Genomic DNA, 22,182 nt, shown 5'->3' with positions numbered 1-22,182 from the left:
AATAAGGCTGTAACGAAACAAAATGAGGAAAAAGTCAAGGGGTCTGAATACTTTCCGAATGCGGCGTACATGTAAATGCCTGGAATATTTCAATTTTGGAGAATCTCTTATACAATGGGTTGAAGTTATGAGGAGGAACTTCTTGATGCAATTAAAGCCGTTAAGTCCGGGAAAACTCCAGGGCTGGATGGCAATTACTGGAAACAATAGAACACTATGAAAAATCTGGGAAACCAGGCCTGCTATTCATAGCTGACTTTGAAAAGGCTTTTGATTAAGTACGACTGGAGTTTATATATAAATGCTTGGACATTTCAATTTTGGAGAACCCATAAAATGGGTTAAAGTTATGTATAGTAACCCTAGGTGTAAAATAGTAACTAATGGATACTTCTCAAAAAGTTTTTAACTGTCAAGAGGAGTAAAACAAGGTTGTCCACTATCAGCATATCTATTTATTATGGCCATCAAAATGTTAGCTATTAAAATCAGATCCAACAATAAAATCGAGGGGCTAGAAATCCAGGGCTTAAAAACACACTGTATACGCTGATGATGACACTGACTCACCAGCAGAGACTCACTGATATATATAGAACACTATGGACTCACCAGCAGAGACTCACTGATAGATATAGAACACTATGGACTCACCAGCAGAGACTCACTGATAGATATAGAACACTATGGACTCACCAGCAGAGACTCACTGATAGATATAGAACACTATGGACTCACTGATAGATATAGAACACTATGGACTCACTGATAGATATAGAACACTATGGACTCACTGATCGATATAGAACACTATGGACTCACTGATAGATATAGAACACTATGGACTCACTGATAGATATAGAACACTATGGACTCACTGATAGATATAGAACACTATGGACTCTCTGATAGATATAGGACACTATGGACTCACCAGCAGAGACTCACTGATAGATATAGAACGCTATGGACTCACCAGCAGAGACTCACTGATAGATATAGAACACTATGGACTCACCAGCAGAGACTCACTGATAGATATAGAACACTATGGACTCACCAGCAGAGACTCACTGATAGATATAGAACGCTATGGACTCACCAGCAGAGACTCACTGATAGATATAGCACACTATGGACTCACTGATAGATATAGAACACTATGGACTCACTGATAGATATAGAACGCTATGGACTCACTGATAGATATAGAACACTATGGACTCACTGATAGATATAGAACGCTATGGACTCTCCAGCAGAGACTCACTGATAGATATAGAACACTATGGACTCACTGATAGATATAGAACACTATGGACTCACCAGCAGAGACTCACTGATAGATATAGAACGCTATGGACTCACCAGCAGAGACTCAATGATAGATATAGAACACTATGGACTCACCAGCAGAGACTCACTGATAGATATAGAACACTATGGACTCACCAACAGAGACTCACTGATAGATATAGAACACTATGGACTCACTGATAGATATAGAACACTATGGACTCACTGATAGATATAGAACACTATGGACTCACTGATAGATATAGAACACTATGGACTCACTGATAGATATAGAACACTATGGACTCACTGATAGATATAGAACACTATGGACTCGCTGATAGATATAGAACACTATGGACTCACCAGCAGAGACTCACTGATAGATATAGAACACTATGGACTCACTGATAGATATAGAACACTATGGACTCACTGATAGATATAGAACACTATGGACTCACTGATAGATATAGAACACTATGGACTCACTGATAGATATAGAACACTATGGACTCACTGATAGATATAGAACACTATGGACTCACCAGCAGAGACTCACTGATAGATATAGAACACTATGGACTCACCAGCAGAGACTCACTGATAGATATAGAACACTATGGACTCACTGATAGATATAGAACACTATGGACTCACTGATAGATATAGAACACTATGGACTCACTGATAGATATAGAACACTATGGACTCACTGATAGATATAGAACACTATAGACTCACTGATAGATATAGAACACTATGGACTCACTGATAGATATAGAACACTATGGACTCACTGATAGATATAGAACACTATGGACTCACCAACAGAGACTCACTGATAGATATAGAACACTATGGACTCACTGATAGATATAGGACACTATGGACTCACTGATAGATATAGAACACTATGGACTCACTGATAGATATAGAACACTATGGACTCACCAGCAGAGACTCACTGATAGATATAGAACACTATGGACTCACCAGCAGAGACTCACTGATAGATATAGAACACTATGGACTCACTGATAGATATAGAACACTATGGACTCACTGATAGATATAGAACGCTATGGACTCACTGATAGATATAGAACACTATGGACTCACTGATAGATATAGAACACTATGGACTCACTGATAGATATAGAACACTATGGACTCTCCAGCAGAGACTCACTGATAGATATAGAACACTATGGACTCACTGATAGATATAGGACACTATGGACTCACTGATAGATATAGAACACTATGGACTCACTGATAGATATAGAACACTATGGACTCACTGATAGATATAGAACACTATGGACTCACTGATAGATATAGAACACTATGGACTCACTGATAGATATATAAACTATGGACTCACTGATAGATATAGAACACTATGGACTCACCAGCAGAGACTCACTGATAGATATAGAACGCTATGGACTCACCAGCAGAGACTCACTGATAGATATAGAACACTATGGACTCACTGATAGATATAGAACACTATGGACTCACCAGCTGAGACTCACTGATAGATATAGAACACTATGGACTCACCAGCAGAGACTCACTGATAGATATAGAACACTATGGACTCACTGATAGATATAGAACACTATGGACTCACCAACAGAGACTCACTGATAGATATAGAACGCTATGGACTCACCAGCAGAGACTCACTGATAGATATAGAACACTATGGACTCACTGATAGATATAGAACACTATGGACTCACCAGCAGAGACTCACTGATAGATATAGAACACTATGGACTCACTGATAGATATAGGACACTATGGACTCTCTGATAGATATAGAACACTATGGACTCACTGATAGATATAGAACACTATGGACTCACTGATAGATATAGAACACTATGGACTCACTGATAGATATAGAACACTATGGACTCACTGATAGATATAGAACACTATGGACTCACTGATAGATATAGAACACTATGGACTCACCAACAGAGACTCACTGATAGATATAGAACACTATGGACTCACTAGATATAGAACACTATGGACTCACTGATAGATATAGGACACTATGGACTCACCAGCAGAGACTCACTGATAGATATAGGACACTATGGACTCACCAGCAGAGACTCACTGATAGATATAGAACACTATGGACTCACCAGCAGAGACTCACTGATAGATATAGAACACTATGGACTCACCAGCAGAGACTCACTGATAGATATAGCACACTATGGACTCACCAGCAGAGACTCACTGATAGATATAGAACACTATGGACTCACTGATAGATATAGAACACTATGGACTCACTGATAGATATAGGACACTATGGACTCACCAGCAGAGACTCACTGATAGATATAGAACACTATGGACTCACCAGCAGAGACTCACTGATAGATATAGAACACTATGGACTCACCAGCAGAGACTCACTGATAGATATAGAACACTATGGACTCACCAGCAGAGACTCACTGATAGATATAGCACACTATGGACTCACCAGCTCCCACTTTCTCCTGTTGTGCTATTTACGAACAAACACATGACTGGCTCAACTGTTCTGGGAAACGACGGTAAGCTTCATAATGTAAAATAATGTGACCGGTGAAATGAAGAACGCGATCTGCTTCATCTCCTAACATATTGCACAATTTGACTGCAGGTATTTACTTTTTAAGTAGCTAAAAAATATTCAGATTGGTTGAAAAACGTCAAATAAAGAATTTTGACGATTTTGAAAAACCATCCAGTGCCTTTTTCCAAATTCCTTCGTATACGGAATACCGCCCAAGCCTAGTAATGGACTATGGCCAAAGCTAGAAACTACTGCACATTTGAGGTTTATTCTCTTGTAGATTATGGAAGCTTTAGAAGGTTCTAGAAGTTCTAGGCTGATGGACTGCGACCCAAAATGGGGTGGTTCCCAGCCCCAAATCATTTATTTGGTTTAATAGCAGTGTGTACCTCTCAATGAACAAATCTAACTCCTCTCCTCCACAGTCTCCATCATCTGCTGTGTCTTCATGTTGTTCCTGTTCCTCTCTGAGCTGAAGGGATTCATAGCCACTGAAATGTAAGTACGTACACACACACACACACACACACACACACACACACACTCACACACACACCACCTCTACCTCCACTGACACATTAAATACTAAAAATACCTGACGAGCACATTATTTCCTGTGGTTTAAAACCCATAGAGAGGAGATTCAGTGGAAGTTAATAAAACAGTATCTTTATTGTTCTGGCTCTTGGTCTTCATCTGGGGTTTTCCCTAAAACACACAGACAGAAATAATCCCAAATCCAGATGTCAGAACAGACATCACTCATAGCCAATGAACTGTAAGTCCAATACACCAATATATCTCCTGTCTTAACCACAGATCATGGGTTAGGTTAGTTGTACTTGGCTATCCTAACCCTTAACTATTACGGTGACGGCAACATACTGTATCTGACTCCAAGTCAGTGGTTAGGGACACCATCCACTCTCTTTATCTGTATATGGATCCCCATTAGCTGATGCCATGACGACATCTAGTTGACAGCTAATCTTCCTGGGGTCCATACACACATCAAAAATACATTACAGACGTAAGACTTTTACCATTTACAATGTTGGTTAGGGACATAATCTATCCTTCCAATGCTAGACAAATCAGTGTTGGTTAGAGACATCATCTATCCTTCCAATGCTAGACAAATCAGTGTTGGTTAGAGACATAATCTATCCTTCCAATGCTAGACAAATCAGTGTTGGTTAGAGACATAATCTATCCTTCCAATGCTAGACAAATCAGTGTTGGTTAGAGACATCATCTATCCTTCCAATGCTAGACAAATCAGTGTTGGTTAGAGACATAATCTATCCTTCCAATGCTAGACAAATCAGTGTTGGTTAGAGACATAATCTATCCTTCCAATGCTAGACAAATCAGTGTTGGTTAGAGACATCATCTATCCTAAAAATGCCCAAAATCTAATTATTTCCTGTCTGTCATCTTATTTCCTTTTCTGTTAAAGACACAACAAAGAAATAAATGTAACGAGTGTTGATCATGAATGAGGATGTCTTGTGTTCATTATGATGCTGTGTGACGCGGCTGGTGCCATAACCAACATGGAGACATCTTTTGGACAGGATATTAGGCTGTGAGATGAGGAGGGAGGGGGCGGACAGCTTCTCTGTACTGGGTGAGATGAGGAGGGAGGGGGAGGACAGCTTCTCTGTGCTGGGTGAGATGAGGAGGGAGGGGGAGGACAGCTTCTCTGTGCTGGGTGAGATGAGGAGGGAGGGGGAGGACAGCTTCTCTGTACTGGGTGAGATGAGGAGGGAGGGGGGGAGGACAGCTTCTCTGTGCTGGGTGAGATGAGGGGGAGGACAGCTTCTCTGTGCTGGGTGAGATGAGGAGGGAGGGGGGGGAGGACAGCTTCTCTGTGCTGGGTGAGATGAGGGGGAGGACAGCTTCTCTGTGCTGGGTGAGATGAGGAGGGAGGGGGAGGACAGCTTCTCTGTGCTGGGTGAGATGAGGAGGGAGAGGGGGAGGACAGCTTCTCTGTACTGGGTGAGATGAGGAGGGAGGGGGAGGACAGCTTCTCTGTACTGGGTGAGATGAGGAGGGAGAGGGGGAGGACAGCTTCTCTGTACTGGGTGAGATGAGGAGGGAGGGGGAGGACAGCTTCTCTGTGCTGGGTGAGATGAGGAGGGAGAGGGGGAGGACAGCTTCTCTGTACTGGGTGAGATGAGGAGGGAGGGGGAGGACAGCTTCTCTGTGCTGGGTGAGATGAGGAGGGAGAGGGGGAGGACAGCTTCTCTGTACTGGGTGAGATGAGGAGGGAGGGGGAGGACAGCTTCTCTGTGCTGGGTGAGATGAGGAGGGAGAGGGGGAGGACAGCTTCTCTGTACTGGGTGAGATGAGGAGGGAGGGGGAGGACAGCTTCTCTGTGCTGGGTGAGATGAGGAGGGAGAGGGGGAGGACAGCTTCTCTGTACTGGGTGAGATGAGGAGGGAGGGGGGGAGGATAGCTGGGGGTGAGTCAGAACATGCTATTGAAAGGGATCTCAAACTGTACTCTCATGAAGATGGTTTACCTCTCCCACTTACTGCGTGTTCCTTGAAAGATGCTCTTTGTTGTATAACTTGAATGCTTGGTGTATCTAACCATTGTCTGCCTCTCTCTCCCCCCAGTGTTAATGAGCTGTATGTTGACGACCCTGATAAGAACAGTGGTGGGAAGATTGATGTGAGTTTAAACATCAGTTTGCCAAACTTACACTGTGATTGTGAGTATATTATCCGTACATATCCACTGTTATACACTGTATTACTGTCTGACTGTACTAACTTTATATAGGTCATTATTAATACATCCGTACGTATCCACAATGTACACCTCTCAAAACATTGTCACCTTTCTGACTGGATTTGACAGTATTTTATGTATTTGAATAATACAAGTTCTACATTTGCTTTATGGGTGGTGCGTGACCCTCGGGTGGCAGCACATACATGCTAAGTGATTTCAACGGGGCTTTCTCCATTCTGATTGTTTTAAACTGTTCAATTTAACTTCAACCAGAAGTTGATCTCATTTGAGATCATTTCCACCCTACCACGTTGGGTTGCAGGGTATGGGCAAACATTCTAGGCCTTATTTCTAACCAGATATTGCGATTTGACTTGCAATTTAGATCAAAACACTTGGGTGGCCTCCCGAGTGGCCCAGCGGTCTAAGGCACTGCATCGCAGTGCTTGAGGCGTCACAACAGATCCGGGTTCGATCCCGGGCTGTGTCGCAGCCGTCCGCGACCGGGAGACACATTTGGCCCAGCGACGTTCGGGTTAGGGGAGGGTTTGGCCGGCAGGGATGTCCTTGTCCCATTGCGCTCTAGCGACTGCTGTGGCGGGACGGGCGCATGCACGCTGACTTCGGTCACCAGTTGTACGGTGTTTCCTCCGACACATTGGTGCGGCTGGCTTCCGGGTTAAGACATTGGTGCGGCTGGCTTCCGGGTTAAGACATTGGTGCGGCTGGCTTCCGGGTTAAGACATTGGTGCGGCTGGCTTCCGGGTTAAACGAGCAGTGTGTCAAGAAGCAGTGCGGCTTGGCAGGGTCGTGTTTCGGAGGACGCATGGCTCTCGACCTTCGCCTCTCCCGAGTCCGTTCGGGAGTTGCAGCGATGGGACAAGACTGTAACTACCAGTTGGATATCACGAAATTATGGAGAAAATGGGGTAGAAAGTAAAATAACAATAAAAAAAAAAACACAGATTATTATTCAAATTCTATAGGATGAATGTAATACTGGGTACTTTGAATCCAGTGTTGACATGACAACGAATGAAGAGGCCAGGGAGGCGTTCACATAACACTAATAGGATCTCTATGGAGGCGTTATTGTGACAGGGTAGGAACCAAAGTGTTGGTCAGTGTTTCCCAGGTGAGTGACCCAAACTGGCCCTCTGGGGTAATACAGATTCTCTAATATCAGGGGCACTGTATGACAGTCTATTCCCTACATAGTGCACTATGGGCTCTGGTCAAATGTAGTGCACTATGGGCTCTGTGTGTTGGTCATGTCTATGTACTGGCTGTGTGTTGGTAATGTCTATGTGTTGGTCATGTCTATGTACTGGCTATGTGTTGGTCATGTCTATGTACTGGCTGTGTGTTGGTCATGTCTATTTACTGGCTGTGTGTTGGTCATGTCTAAGTGTTGGTCATGTCTATGTACTGGCTATGTGTTGGTCATGTCTATGTACTGGCTATGTGTTGGTCATGTCTATGTACTGGCTGTGTGTTGGTCATGTCTATGTACTGGCTGTGTGTTGGTCATGTCTATGTGTTGGTCATGTCTATGTACTGGCTATGTGTTGGTCATGTCTATGTACTGGCTGTGTGTTGGTCATGTCTATGTACTGGATGTGTGTTGGTCATGTCTATGTACTGGCTGTGTGTTGGTCATGTCTATGTGTTGGTCATGTCTATGTGTTGGTCATGTCTATGTACTGGCTATGTGTTGGTCATGTCTATGTACTGGCTGTGTGTTGGTCATGTCTATGTACTGGCTGTGTGTTGGTCATGTCTATGTACTGGCTGTGTGTTGGTCATGTCTATGTACTGGCTGTGTGTTGGTCATGTCTATGTACTGGCTGTGTGTTGGTCATGTCTATGTACTGGCTGTGTGTTGGTCATGTCCAACACACAGCCAGTACATAGACATGACCAACACACAGCCAGTACATAGACATGACCAACACACAGCCAGTACATAGACATGACCAACACATAGACATGACCAACACATAGCCAGTACATAGACATGACCAACACATAGACATGACCAACACATAGACAGTACATAGACATGACCAACACAGACATGACCAACACACAGCCAGTACATGGACATGACCAACACACAGCCAGTACAGAGACATGACCAACACACAGCCAGTACAGAGACATGACCAACACATAGACAGTACATAGACATGACCAACACAGACATGACCAACACACAGCCAGTACATGGACATGACCAACACACAGCCAGTACAGAGACATGACCAACACACAGCCAGTACAGAGACATGACCAACACATAGACAGTACATAGACATGACCAACACATAGACAGTACATAGACATCACCAACACATAGCCAGTACATAGACATGACCAACACACAGCCAGTACAGAGACATGACCAACACATAGACAGTACATAGACATGACCAACACATAGCCAGTACATAGACATGACCAACACATAGCCAGTACATAGTCATGACCAACACATAGCCAGTACATAGACATGACCAACACACAGCCAGTACATAGACATGACCAACACATAGACATGACCAACACACAGCCAGTACAGAGACATGACCAACACACAGCCAGTACATAGACATGACCAACACATAGACATTACCAACACACAGCCAGTACATAGACATGACCAACACACAGCCAGTACATAGTCATGACCAACACATAGCCAGTACATAGACATGACCAACACATAGACATTACCAACACACAGCCAGTACATAGACATGACCAACACACAGCCAGTACATAGACATGACCAACACACAACCAGTACATAGACATGACCAACACATATACATGACCAACACATAGCCAGTACATAGACATGACCAACACATAGACATGACCAACACATAGACAGTACAGAGACATGACCAACACATAGACAGTACATAGACATGACCAACACAGACATGACCAACACACAGCCAGTACATAGACATGACCAACACACAGCCAGTACAGAGACATGACCAACACACAGCCAGTACATAGACATGACCAACACATAGACAGTACATAGACATGACCAACACATAGACAGTACATAGACATGACCAACACACAGCCAGTACATAGACATGACCAACACATAGACATGACCAACACACAGCCAGTAAATAGACATGACCAACACACAGCCAGTACATAGTCATGACCAACACATAGACAGTACACAGACATGACCAACACATAGACATGACCAACACATAGACATGACCAACACACAGCCAGTACATAGTCATGACCAACACATAGACAGTACACAGACATGACCAACACACAGCCAGTACATAGACATGACCAACACATAGCCAGTACATAGACATGACCAACACACAGCCAGTACATAGACATGACCAACACACAGCCAGTACAGAGACATGACCAACACATAGACATGACCAACACATAGCCAGTACATAGACATGACCAACACACAGCCAGTACATAGACATGACCAACACACAGCCAGTACAGAGACATGACCAACACACAGCCAGTACATAGACATGACCAACACATAGACAGTACATAGACATGACCAACACATAGACAGTACATAGACATGACCAACACACAGCCAGTACAGAGACATGACCAACACATAGACATGACCAACACATAGACATGACCAACACACAGCCAGTACATAGACATGACCAACACATAGACATGACCAACACACAGCCAGTACAGAGACATGACCAACACATAGACAGTACAGAGACATTGAATACTACAGTGAATACATAGTATGCCTTACATAGTAGTATACTACATCTTGACCACGTCATTGTATTGAATTAACAATATGTTTCTCCTTCCCTCTCACACATTTCTCCATGACCTTATATGTTCTTTATCTTGAGTTATGAGAGATTTTGTTGCCAGGTGACTCACAAAGTAACATAGTTATTTTATGATTGTTCCAAATTCCATTTTGCAGTTCCATGATGAAGAAATATCAGTTTCAACCCATTTATCTCTTCAGTCAGTATTACATATTTCTTCTTCAGTTATATTGTTCTTCCAGGGCTAACGCCTCCTTCCTCCCTGGAACGACCGTTACAGATACTTTAACAAGCGAAGACTTGATCTCTGACTTCATGGAATAAGAAATGATTAATATAATGATCCTGTCATCATTTTCCTTACTGGCCTGACATAGGAGAGAAAGAAAGAGTCATTTTAAATGTCAAGTCTGAATAGCAACAAGTTTTAATGACTCCAACTTGGTGTTGGTCTCTGAATAGAGAACCAGGGCATGACATCACACTCTCTACTTCTATAAATGTCTATTCAATATTTATCCCCCCCCCCCCCCCCCCCCTCCTCTATTTTGGGACATTGTGAAATATTAAGCCTGAAGTAGAAGTACATTACTTTTCTCCTACAGCCTTCTACAGCCTTCTACAGCCTTCTTCTCTTTATAAATGTCATAATTCTCAACTTCCTTAAATGTGTATTGAAATGGCTGACTTTTCTCCAGCCTTTACAAACATGTACATATAAAGGGAAATCTGAATGACATCATTCTCTACCCTCCTTTTTTAAATGTGTATTTTGAAATCTGAAATGGAGAGAGGGTTAACTTTTCTCCGGCTTCTAGCTTACAAACATGCAGCTATATCTATATCCATACTGGATTGGACCCGGGCTGTATTTTAGGAGCTGGCGTTGGAGCAGATGGTTTTAAACTTGTCATCTCAACTACCAGCAGTCGAAGGTCACTCTGCATGTGGATAGACACCAGACCCCCTCTCTCTTCAATTCAGTTTAAGGGCTTTATTGGCACGGGAAACATACAGTTGAAGTCGGAAGTTTACATACACTTGGAGTCATTAAAACTTGTTTTTCAACCACTCCACAAATTTCTTGTTAACAAGCTATAGTTTTGGCAAGTCGGTTAGGACATCTACTTTGTGCATGACACAAGTAATTTTTCCAACAATTGTTTACAGACAGATTATTTCACTTATAATTCACTGTATCACAATTCCAGTGGGTCAGAAGTTTACATACACTAAGTTGACTGTGCCTTTAAACAGCTTGGAAAATTCCAGAAAATGATGTCATGGCTTTAGAAGCTTCTGGCAGGCTAATTGACATCATTTGAGTCAATTGGAGGTGTACCTGTGGATGTATTTCAAGGCCTACCTTCAAACTCAGTGCCTATTTGCTTGACATCATGGGAAAATCTAAAGAAATCAGCCAAGACCTCAGACAAAACATTGTAGACCTCCACAAGTCTGGTTCATCCTTGGGAGCAATTTCCAAACGCCTGAAGGTACCACGTTCATCTGTACAAACAATAGTATGCAAGTATAAACACCATGGGATCACGCAGCCGTCATACCGCTCAGGAAGGAGACGCGTTCTGTCTCCTAGAGATGAACGTACTTTGCCGCGAAAAGTGCAAATCAATCCCAGAACAACAGCAAAGGACCTTTTTTATTTTATTTAACCTTTTATTTAACTAGGCAAGTCAGTTAAGAACAAATTCTTATTTACAATGACGGCCTACACCGGACAAACCCGGATGACGCTGGGCCAATTATGCGCCGCCCTATGGCACTACCAGTCACGTCCGGTTGTGATACAGCCTGGAATCGAACCAGGGGGTCTGTAGTGACGCCTCAAGCACTGAGATGCAGTGCCTTAGACCGCCACTCGGGACCTTGTGAAGATGCTGGAGTAAACAGGTACAAAAGTATCTATATCCACAGTAAAACAAGTCCTATATTCACATAACCATAGGGCGGCGCACAATTGGCCCAGCGTCGTCCGGATTTGGTCGGTGTAGGCCGTCATTGTAAATAAGAATTTGTTCTTAACTGACTTGCCTAGTTAAATAAAGGTACAATTAATTTAAAAAAAAAAAAAAAAAAAAAACTGAAAGGCCGCTCAGCAAGGAAGAAGCCACTGCTCCAAAACCGCCATAAAAAAGCCAGACTACGGTTTGCAACTGCACATGGGGAGTAAGATCGTACTTTTTGGAGAAATGTCCTCTGGTCTGATGAAACAAAAATATACAGTGGGGAGAACAAGTATTTGATACACTGCCGATTTTGCAGGTTTTCCTACTTACAAAGCATGTAGAGGTCTGTAATTTTTATCATAGGTACACTTCAACTGTGAGAGACGGAATCTAAAACAAAAATCCAGAAAATCACATTGTATGATTTTTAAGTAATTAATTTTCATTTTATTGCATGACATAAGTATTTGATACATCAGAAAAGCAGAACTTAATATTTGGTACAGAAACCTTTGTTTGCAATTACAGAAATCATACGTTTCCTGTAGGTCTTGACCAGGTTTGCACACACTGCAGCAGGGATTTTGGCCCACTCCTCCATACAGACCTTCTCCAGAACATTCAGGTTTCGGGGCTGTCTCTGGGCAATACGGACATTCAGCTCCCTCCAAAGATTTTCTATTGGGTTCAGGTCTGGAGACTGGCTAGGCCACTCCAGGACCTTGAGATGCTTCTTACGGAGCCACTCCTTAGTTGCCCTGGCTGTGTGTTTCGGGTCGTTGTCATGCTGGAAGACCCAGCCACGACCCATCTTCAATGCTCTTACTGAGGGAAGGAGGTTATTGGCCAAGATCTCGCGATACATGGCCCCATCCATCCTCCCCTCAATACGGTGCAGTCGTCCTGTCCCCTTTGCAGAAAAGCATCCCCAAAGAATGCTGTTTCCACCTCCATGCTTCACGGTGGGATGGTGTTCTTGGGGTTGTACTCATCCTTCTTCTTCCTCCAAACACGGCAAGTGGAGTTTAGACCAAAAAGCTCTATTTTTGTCTCTTCAGACCACATGACCTTCTCCCATTCCTCCTCTGGATCATCCAAATGGTCATTGGCAAACTTCAGACGGGCCTGGACATGCGCTGGCTTGAGCAGGGGGACCTTGCGTGCGCTGCAGGATTTTAATCCATGACGGCGTAGTGTGTTACTAATGGTTTTCTTTGAGACTGTGGTCCCAGCTCTCTTCAGGTCATTGACCAGGTCCTGCCGTGTAGTTCTGGGCTGATCCCTCACCTTGCTCATGATCATTGATGCCCCACGAGGTGAGATCTTGCATGGAGCCCCAGACCGAGGGTGATTGACCGTCATCTTGAACTTCTTCAATTTTCTAATAATTGCGCCAGCAGTTGTTGCCTTCTCACCAAGCTGCTTGCCTATTGTCCTGTAGACCATCCCAGCCTTGTGCAGGTCTACAATTTTATCCCTAATGTCCTTACACAGCTCTCTGGTCTTGGCCATTGTGGAGAGGTTGGAGTCTGTTTGATTGAGTGTGTGGACAGGTGTCTTTTATACAGGAAACGAGTTCAAACAGGTGCAGTTAATACAGGTAATGAGTGGAGAACAGGAGGGCTTCTTAAAGAAAAACTAACAGGTCTGTGAGACCCGGAATTCTTACTGGTTGGTAGGTGATCAAATACTTATGTCATGCAATAAAATGCAAATTAATTACTTAAAAATCATTCAATGTGATTTTCTAGATGATTGTTTTAGATTCCGTCTCTCACAGTTGAAGTGTACCTATGATAAAAATTACAGACCTCTACATGCTTTGTAAGTAGGAAAACCTGCAAAATCGGCAGTGTATCAAATACTTGTTCTCCCCACTGTAACTGTTTGGCCATAATGACCATCGTTAAGTTTGGAGGAAAAGGGGGGAAGCTTGCAAGCTGAAGAACACCATCCCAACCGTGAAACACGGAGGTGGCAGCATCATGCTGTGGGGGTGCTTTGCTGCAGGAGGGACTAGTTCACTTCACAAAATAGATGGCATCATGAGGAAGGATAATTACGTGGATATATTGAAGCAACATCTCAAGACATCAGTCAGGAAGTTAAAGCTTGGTCGCAAATGGGTCTTCCAAATGGACCCCAAGCATACTTCCAAAGTTGTGCCAAAATGGCTTAAGGACAACAAAGTCAAGGTATTGGAGTGGCCATCACAAAGCCCTGACCTCAATCCTATAGAACATTTGTGGGCAGAACTGAAAAAGCGTGTGTGAGCAAGGAGGCCTACAAACCTGACTCAGTTACACCAGCTCTGTCAGGAGGAGTGGGCCAAAATTCACCCAACTAATTGTGGGAAGCTTTTGGAAGGCTACCCGAAACGTTTGACCCAAGTTAAACAATTTAAAGGCAATGCTACCAAATACTAATTGAGTATTCTGACCCACTGGGAATGTGATGAAATAAATAAAAGCTGAAATAAATCATTCTCTCTACTATTATTCAGACAATTCACATTCTTAAAATAAAGTGGTGATCCTAACTGACCTGAGACAGGGAATTTTTACTAGGATTAAATGTCAGGAATTGTGAAAAACTGAGTTTAAATGTATTTGGCTGTAAACTGTAGCACCTTATTCCATATACAGTGGGGGAAAAAAGTATTTAGTCAGCCACCAATTGTGCAAGTTCTCCCACTTAAAAAGATGAGAGAGGCCTGTAATTTTCATCATAGGTACACGTCAACTATGACAGACAAACTGAGGAAAAAAAATCCAGAAAATCACATTGTAGGATTTTTAATGAATTTATTTGCAAATTATGGTGGAAAATAAGTATTTGGTCAATAACAAAAGTTTCTCAATACTTTGTTATATACCCTTTGTTGGCAATGACACAGGTCAAACATTTTCTGTAAGTCTTCACAAGGTTTTCACACACTGTTGCTGGTATTTTGGCCCATTCCTCCATGCAGATCTCCTCTAGAGCAGTGATGTTTTGGGGCTGTCGCTGGGCAACACGGTCTTTCAACTCCCTCCAAAGATTTTCTATGGGGTTGAGATCTGGAGACTGGCTAGGCCACTCCAGGACCTTGAAATGCTTCTTAAGAAGCCACTCCTTCGTTGCCCGGGCGGTGTGTTTGGGATCATTGTCATGCTGAAAGACCCAGCCACGTTTCATCTTCAATGCCCTTGCTGATGGAAGGAGGTTTTCACTCAAAATCTCACGATACATGGCCCCATTCATTCTTTCCTTTACACGGATCAGTCGTCCTGGTCCCTTTTCAGAAAAACAGCCCCAAAGCATGATGTTTCCACCCCCATGCTTCACAGTAGGTATGGTGTTCTTTGGATGCAACTCAGCATTCTTTGTCCTCCAAACACGACGAGTTGAGTTTTTACCAAAAAGTTATATTTTGGTTTCATCTGACCATATGACATTCTCCCAATCCTCTTCTGGATCATCCAAATGCACTCTAGCAAACTTAAGACGGGCCTGGACATGTACTGGCTTAAGCAGGGGGACACGTCTGGCACTGCAGGATTTGAGTCCCTGGCGGCGTAGTGTGTTACTGATGGTAGGCTTTGTTACTTTGGTCCCAGCTCTCTGCAGGTCATTCACTAGGTCCCCCCGTGTGGTTCTGGGATTTTTGCTCACCGTTCTTGTGATCATTTTGACCCCACGGGGTGAGATCTTGCGTGGAGCCCCAGATCAAGGGAGATTATCAGTGGTCTTGTATGTCTTCCATTTCCTAATAATTGCTCCCACAGTTGATTTCTTCAAACCAAGCTGCTTACCTATTGCAGATTCAGTCTTCCCAGCCTGGTGCAGGTCTACAATTTTGTTTCTGGTGTCCTTTGACAGCTCTTTGGTCTTGGCCATAGTGGAGTTTGGAGTGTGACTGTTTGAGGTTGTGGACAGGTGTCTTTTATACTGATAACAAGTTCAAACAGGTTCCATTAATACAGGTAACGAGTGGAGGACAGAGGAGCCTATTAAAGAAGAAGTTACAGGTCTGTGAGAGCCAAAAATCTTGCTTGTTTGTAGGTGACCAAATACTTATTTTCCACCATAATTTGCAAATAAATTCATTAAAAATCCTACAATGTGATTTTCTGAAATTTTTTCTTCTCAATTTGTCGGTCATAGTTGACGTGTACCTATGATGAAAATTACAGGCCTCTCTCGTATTTTTAAGTGGGAGAACTTGCACAATTGGTGGCTGACTAAATACTTTTTTTCCCCACTGTAAAATGTTCCTGTTTTGATTGATTTAATAGAGTGGGTTAGGTCTGCTCTATACCAAATTAGCATACCCCTGAGTCTCTTACCTGTTTACATTTAACATTTAAAATTTTTAGTCATTTAGCAGACACTCTTATCCAGAGCGACTTACAGTTAGTGAGTGCATACATTAAAAAATAAATAATAATCATACTGGCCCCCCGTGGGAATCGAACCCACAACCCTGGCGTTGCAAACGCCATGCTCTACCAACTGAGCTACACGGTGATAGATATACTCCATGATATATTCTGATCAACTGGTGTGTTCTTGTGTCAGGAAAATAAATACCACATGAATCAGATAATATACCTGGCCATTACAACAGATCAAATATTTTTGACCAAATTCATGGTTAGTTCGTTTTGCCTTTTGTTAGGCAGTATACTGTAAACCTACTGCCATCTAGAGGCCAAAAGGTGATCCTACACCCAGAGTCCACAAACAGAACACAAAGAACAGTCAGTCCATTACGTTCAGCGCCAAGTCCTAGTCTGGTGAATGGAGACTAGATTCAGGTCTTTAGCCTGTATCCCTGTTATCCCCGCATCAATGACAGTCCATCCTCCTAATAACACAACATTGCAATACAAAACCTTAGTGAAATCTCTTGCCAGTAAAACTCTCAATGTACTGTGTGCACTTCCCTGTATCCCCTGCATATGAGAAATAAAGTTTGATTTGATTCATATAAAAATGTTGCATTACATATGCAGTATATTCCTGGGAAATATTACTACCACACCTGGTAGTTTGGTGGATGGGACTACCACCTCTCAGACCTTGTATATTCCAGGATGAGATAGTGAAGGCTTTGTGTTCCATAGCGTCTAGTGTTGTTTTCGTGTGGTTTAGGCTCGGACCATCACAGTAGCTGTGAGCATCTGATACCTACCTCTTAGGTCTCAGGATGGGGGGTTGGGCCTGTTGCTCTGCTCTCTTCTCTTCTCTCTCTCTGTCGCTCGCTCTCTCTCTGTGTCCATCACCCTATTGGGGGGAGAGAGGGAGAGAGGGAGAGAGGGAGAGAGGGAGAGAGGGAGAGCGGGAGAGAGGGAGAGCGGGAGAGCGGGAGAGAGGGAGAGAGGGAGAGAGAGAGAGGGAGAGAGACTGCGATCTGACCACTGTTGTCCATGTCCTTTCTTTCTCTCCTCCAGTGGTGGGTCTTGATATCCAGGATGAGATGGGTCGTCATGAGGTGGGGCACATTGACAACTCCATGAAGGTTCCTCTCAACCACGGATATGGCTGTCGCTTCGAGGGAGAGTTCACTATTAACAAAGTAAGGAGACACAGCTGACCCCCACTACACAGACCTCTGACTGCTAACAAAGGAGACACGGCTGACCCCCACTACACAGACCTCTGACAGCTAACAAAGGAGACACGGCTGACCCCCACTACACAGACCTCTGACAGCTAATGAAGGAGACACGGCTGACCCCCACTACACAGACCTCTGACAGCTAACGAAGGAGACACGGCTGACCCCCACTACACAGACCTCCAGATAGATTTTCCAGTTTGAACACCCAACCATCACTGAACCCTGGGAAAGTTCCAGTTACCCAGAGAGACACCTGTTATATTATCAACGATTGGCCACTCGGTGTTCTTCCATCATAGTGAAGCTTCATCAGAAGGAGAGCTTCCCTATCAGACTGTTGGCACCATTATGAAGGATGTCACATTTAACATCATAGATCATATGCCTAGTCTAACTTGGCCACTCATTCAAAGTCTCATACTAAATACGAGATCTTTATAGTGAATCTGGATCACGGGATGTTTTGAAGACATATCTATATTTGGTATGACTAATACGGGTTGATCAGAGCAGAAGATTTGCAAGCTCCCCTCCTCAACCTCCGTGTTTCTCCCGTCTCCTTATTGAGTTCTGTTAAACCTGCTGTGGGTTAAGGTTAGGTAGAGCTTTTAACAGGATCTAACAGGCATCTCTGACGTCACTCTCCAACAGTACTTCGAATATGATCAGTTTAACAGGATCTAACAGGCATCTCTGACGTCACTCTCCAACAGTACTTCGAATATGATCAGTTTAACAGGATCTAACAGGCATCTCTGACGTCACTCTCCAACAGTACTTCGAATATGATCAGTTTAACAGGATCTAACAGGCATCTCTGACGTCACTCTCCAACAGTACTTCGAATATGATCAGTTTAACAGGATCTAACAGGCATCTCTGACGTCACTCTCCAACAGTACTTCGAATATGATCAGCTTAACAGATGATCTAACAGGCATCTCTGACGTCACTCTCCAACAGTACTTCGAATATGATCAGTTTAACAGGATCTAACAGGCATCTCTGACGTCACTCTCCAACAGTACTTCGAATATGATCAGTTTAACAGGTTCTAACAGGCATCTCTGACGTCACTCTCCAACAGTACTTCGAATATGATCAGTTTAACAGATGATCTAACAGGCATCTCTGACGTCACTCTCCAACAGTACTTCGAATATGATCAGCTTAACAGATGATCTAACAGGCATCTCTGACGTCACTCTCCAACAGTACTTCGAATATGATCAGTTTAACAGGTTCTAACAGGCATCTCTGACGTCACTCTCCAACAGTACTTCGAATATGATCAGCTTAACAGATGATCTAACAGGCATCTCTGACGTCACTCTCCAACAGTACTTCGAATATGATCAGTTTAACAGGTTCTAACAGGCATCTCTGACGTCACTCTCCAACAGTACTTCGAATATGATCAGCTTAACAGATGATCTAACAGGCATCTCTGACGTCACTCTCCAACAGTACTTCGAATATGATCAGTTTAACAGGATCTAACAGGCATCTCTGACGTCACTCTCCAACAGTACTTCGAATATGATCAGTTTAACAGGTTCTAACAGGCATCTCTGACGTCACTCTCCAACAGTACTTCGAATATGATCAGCTTAACAGATGATCTAACAGGCATCTCTGACGTCACTCTCCAACAGTACTTCGAATATGATCAGCTTAACAGATGATCTAACAGGCATCTCTGACGTCACTCTCCAACAGTACTTCGAATATGATCAGTTTAACAGGATCTAACAGGCATCTCTGACGTCACTCTCCAACAGTACTTCGAATATGATCAGTTTAACAGGATCTAACAGGCATCTCTGACGTCACTCTCCAACAGTACTTCGAATATGATCAGTTTAACAGGATCTAACAGGCATCTCTGACGTCACTCTCCAACAGTACTTCGAATATGATCAGTTTAACAGGATCTAACAGGCATCTCTGACGTCACTCTCCAACAGTACTTCGAATATGATCAGTTTAACAGGTTCTAACAGGCATCTCTGACGTCACTCTCCAACAGTACTTCGAATATGATCAGTTTAACAGGTTCTAACAGGCATCTCTGACGTCACTCTCCAACAGTACTTCGAATATGATCAGTTTAACAGGATCTAACAGGCATCTCTGACGTCACTCTCCAACAGTACTTCGAATATGATCAGTTTAACAGGATCTAACAGGCATCTCTGATGTCACTCTCCAACAGTACTTGGAATATGATCAGTTTAACAGGATCTAACAGGCATCTCTGACGTCACTCTCCAACAGTACTTCGAATATGATCAGTTTAACAGGATCTAACAGGCATCTCTGACGTCACTCTCCAACAGTACTTCGAATATGATCAGTTTAACAGGATCTAACAGGCATCTCTGACGTCACTCTCCAACAGTACTTCGAATATGATCAGTTTAACAGGATCTAACAGGCATCTCTGACGTCACTCTCCAACAGTACTTCGAATATGATCAGTTTAACAGGATCTAACAGGCATCTCTGACGTCACTCTCCAACAGTACTTCGAATATGATCAGTTTAACAGGTTCTAACAGGCATCTCTGACGTCACTCTCCAACAGTACTTCGAATATGATCAGTTTAACAGGATCTAACAGGCATCTCTGACGTCACTCTCCAACAGTACTTCGAATATGATCAGCTTAACAGATGATCTAACAGGCATCTCTGACGTCACTCTCCAACAGTACTTCGAATATGATCAGCTTAACAGATGATCTAACAGGCATCTCTGACGTCACTCTCCAACAGTACTTCGAATATGATCAGTTTAACAGGATCTAACAGGCATCTCTGACGTCACTCTCCAACAGTACTTCGAATATGATCAGTTTAACAGGATCTAACAGGCATCTCTGACGTCACTCTCCAACAGTACTTCGAATATGATCAGTTTAACAGGATCTAACAGGCATCTCTGACGTCACTCTCCAACAGTACTTCGAATATGATCAGTTTAACAGGTTCTAACAGGCATCTCTGACGTCACTCTCCAACAGTACTTGGAATATAATCAGTTTAACAGGATCTAACAGGCATCTCTGACGTCACTCTCCAACAGTACTTCGAATATGATCAGCTTAACAGATGATCTAACAGGCATCTCTGACGTCACTCTCCAACAGTACTTCGAATATGATCAGTTTAACAGGATCTAACAGGCATCTCTGACGTCACTCTCCAACAGTACTTCGAATATGATCAGTTTAACAGGTTCTAACAGGCATCTCTGACGTCACTCTCCAACAGTACTTCGAATATGATCAGCTTAACAGATGATCTAACAGGCATCTCTGACGTCACTCTCCAACAGTACTTCGAATATGATCAGCTTAACAGATGATCTAACAGGCATCTCTGACGTCACTCTCCAACAGTACTTGGAATATGATCAGTTTAACAGGATCTAACAGGCATCTCTGACGTCACTCTCCAACAGTACTTGGAATATGATCAGTTTAACAGGATCTAACAGGCATCTCTGACGTCACTCTCCAACAGTACTTCGAATATGATCAGTTTAACAGGATCTAACAGGCATCTCTGACGTCACTCTCCAACAGTACTTCGAATATGATCAGTTTAACAGGATCTAACAGGCATCTCTGACGTCACTCTCCAACAGTACTTCGAATATGATCAGTTTAACAGGATCTAACAGGCATCTCTGACGTCACTCTCCAACAGTACTTGGAATATGATCAGTTTAACAGGATCTAACAGGCATCTCTGACGTCACTCTCCAACAGTACTTCGAATATGATCAGTTTAACAGGATCTAACAGGCATCTCTGACGTCACTCTCCAACAGTACTTCGAATATGATCAGTTTAACAGGATCTAACAGGCATCTCTGACGTCACTCTCCAACAGTACTTCGAATATGATCAGTTTAACAGGATCTAACAGGCATCTCTGACGTCACTCTCCAACAGTACTTCGAATATGATCAGTTTAACAGGATCTAACAGGCATCTCTGACGTCACTCTCCAACAGTACTTCGAATATGATCAGTTTAACAGGATCTAACAGGCATCTCTGACGTCACTCTCCAACAGTACTTCGAATATGATCAGTTTAACAGGATCTAACAGGCATCTCTGACGTCACTCTCCAACAGTA

General features: G+C 43.1%; 1 protein-coding gene across 1 annotated transcript in view; it reads left to right on the top strand.

Moving 5' to 3' along the window:
• LOC311107279 (endoplasmic reticulum-Golgi intermediate compartment protein 1-like) overlaps nt 1–18,006 on the top strand; it is a gene marked incomplete at its 3' end in the record, with an annotated part of 41,382 nt that extends 23,376 nt beyond the window's left edge. Inside the window, exons 3-5 of the mRNA XM_084149759.1 lie at nt 4,315–4,387; nt 6,514–6,608; nt 17,864–18,006. Of these exons, the coding sequence (XP_084005885.1) occupies nt 4,315–4,387; nt 6,514–6,608; nt 17,864–18,006 (311 nt within the window). The remainder of the gene's footprint in view (nt 1–4,314; nt 4,388–6,513; nt 6,609–17,863) is intronic.
• Nucleotides 18,007–22,182: the final 4,176 nt, after the last annotated feature.

The sequence above is a fragment of the Coregonus lavaretus genome, assembly GCF_964263955.1.
Source record: "Coregonus lavaretus genome assembly, chromosome: 32".
NCBI lineage: Eukaryota > Metazoa > Chordata > Actinopteri > Salmoniformes > Salmonidae > Coregonus > Coregonus lavaretus.
This window is presented reverse-complemented; position numbering and strand designations above follow the sequence as displayed.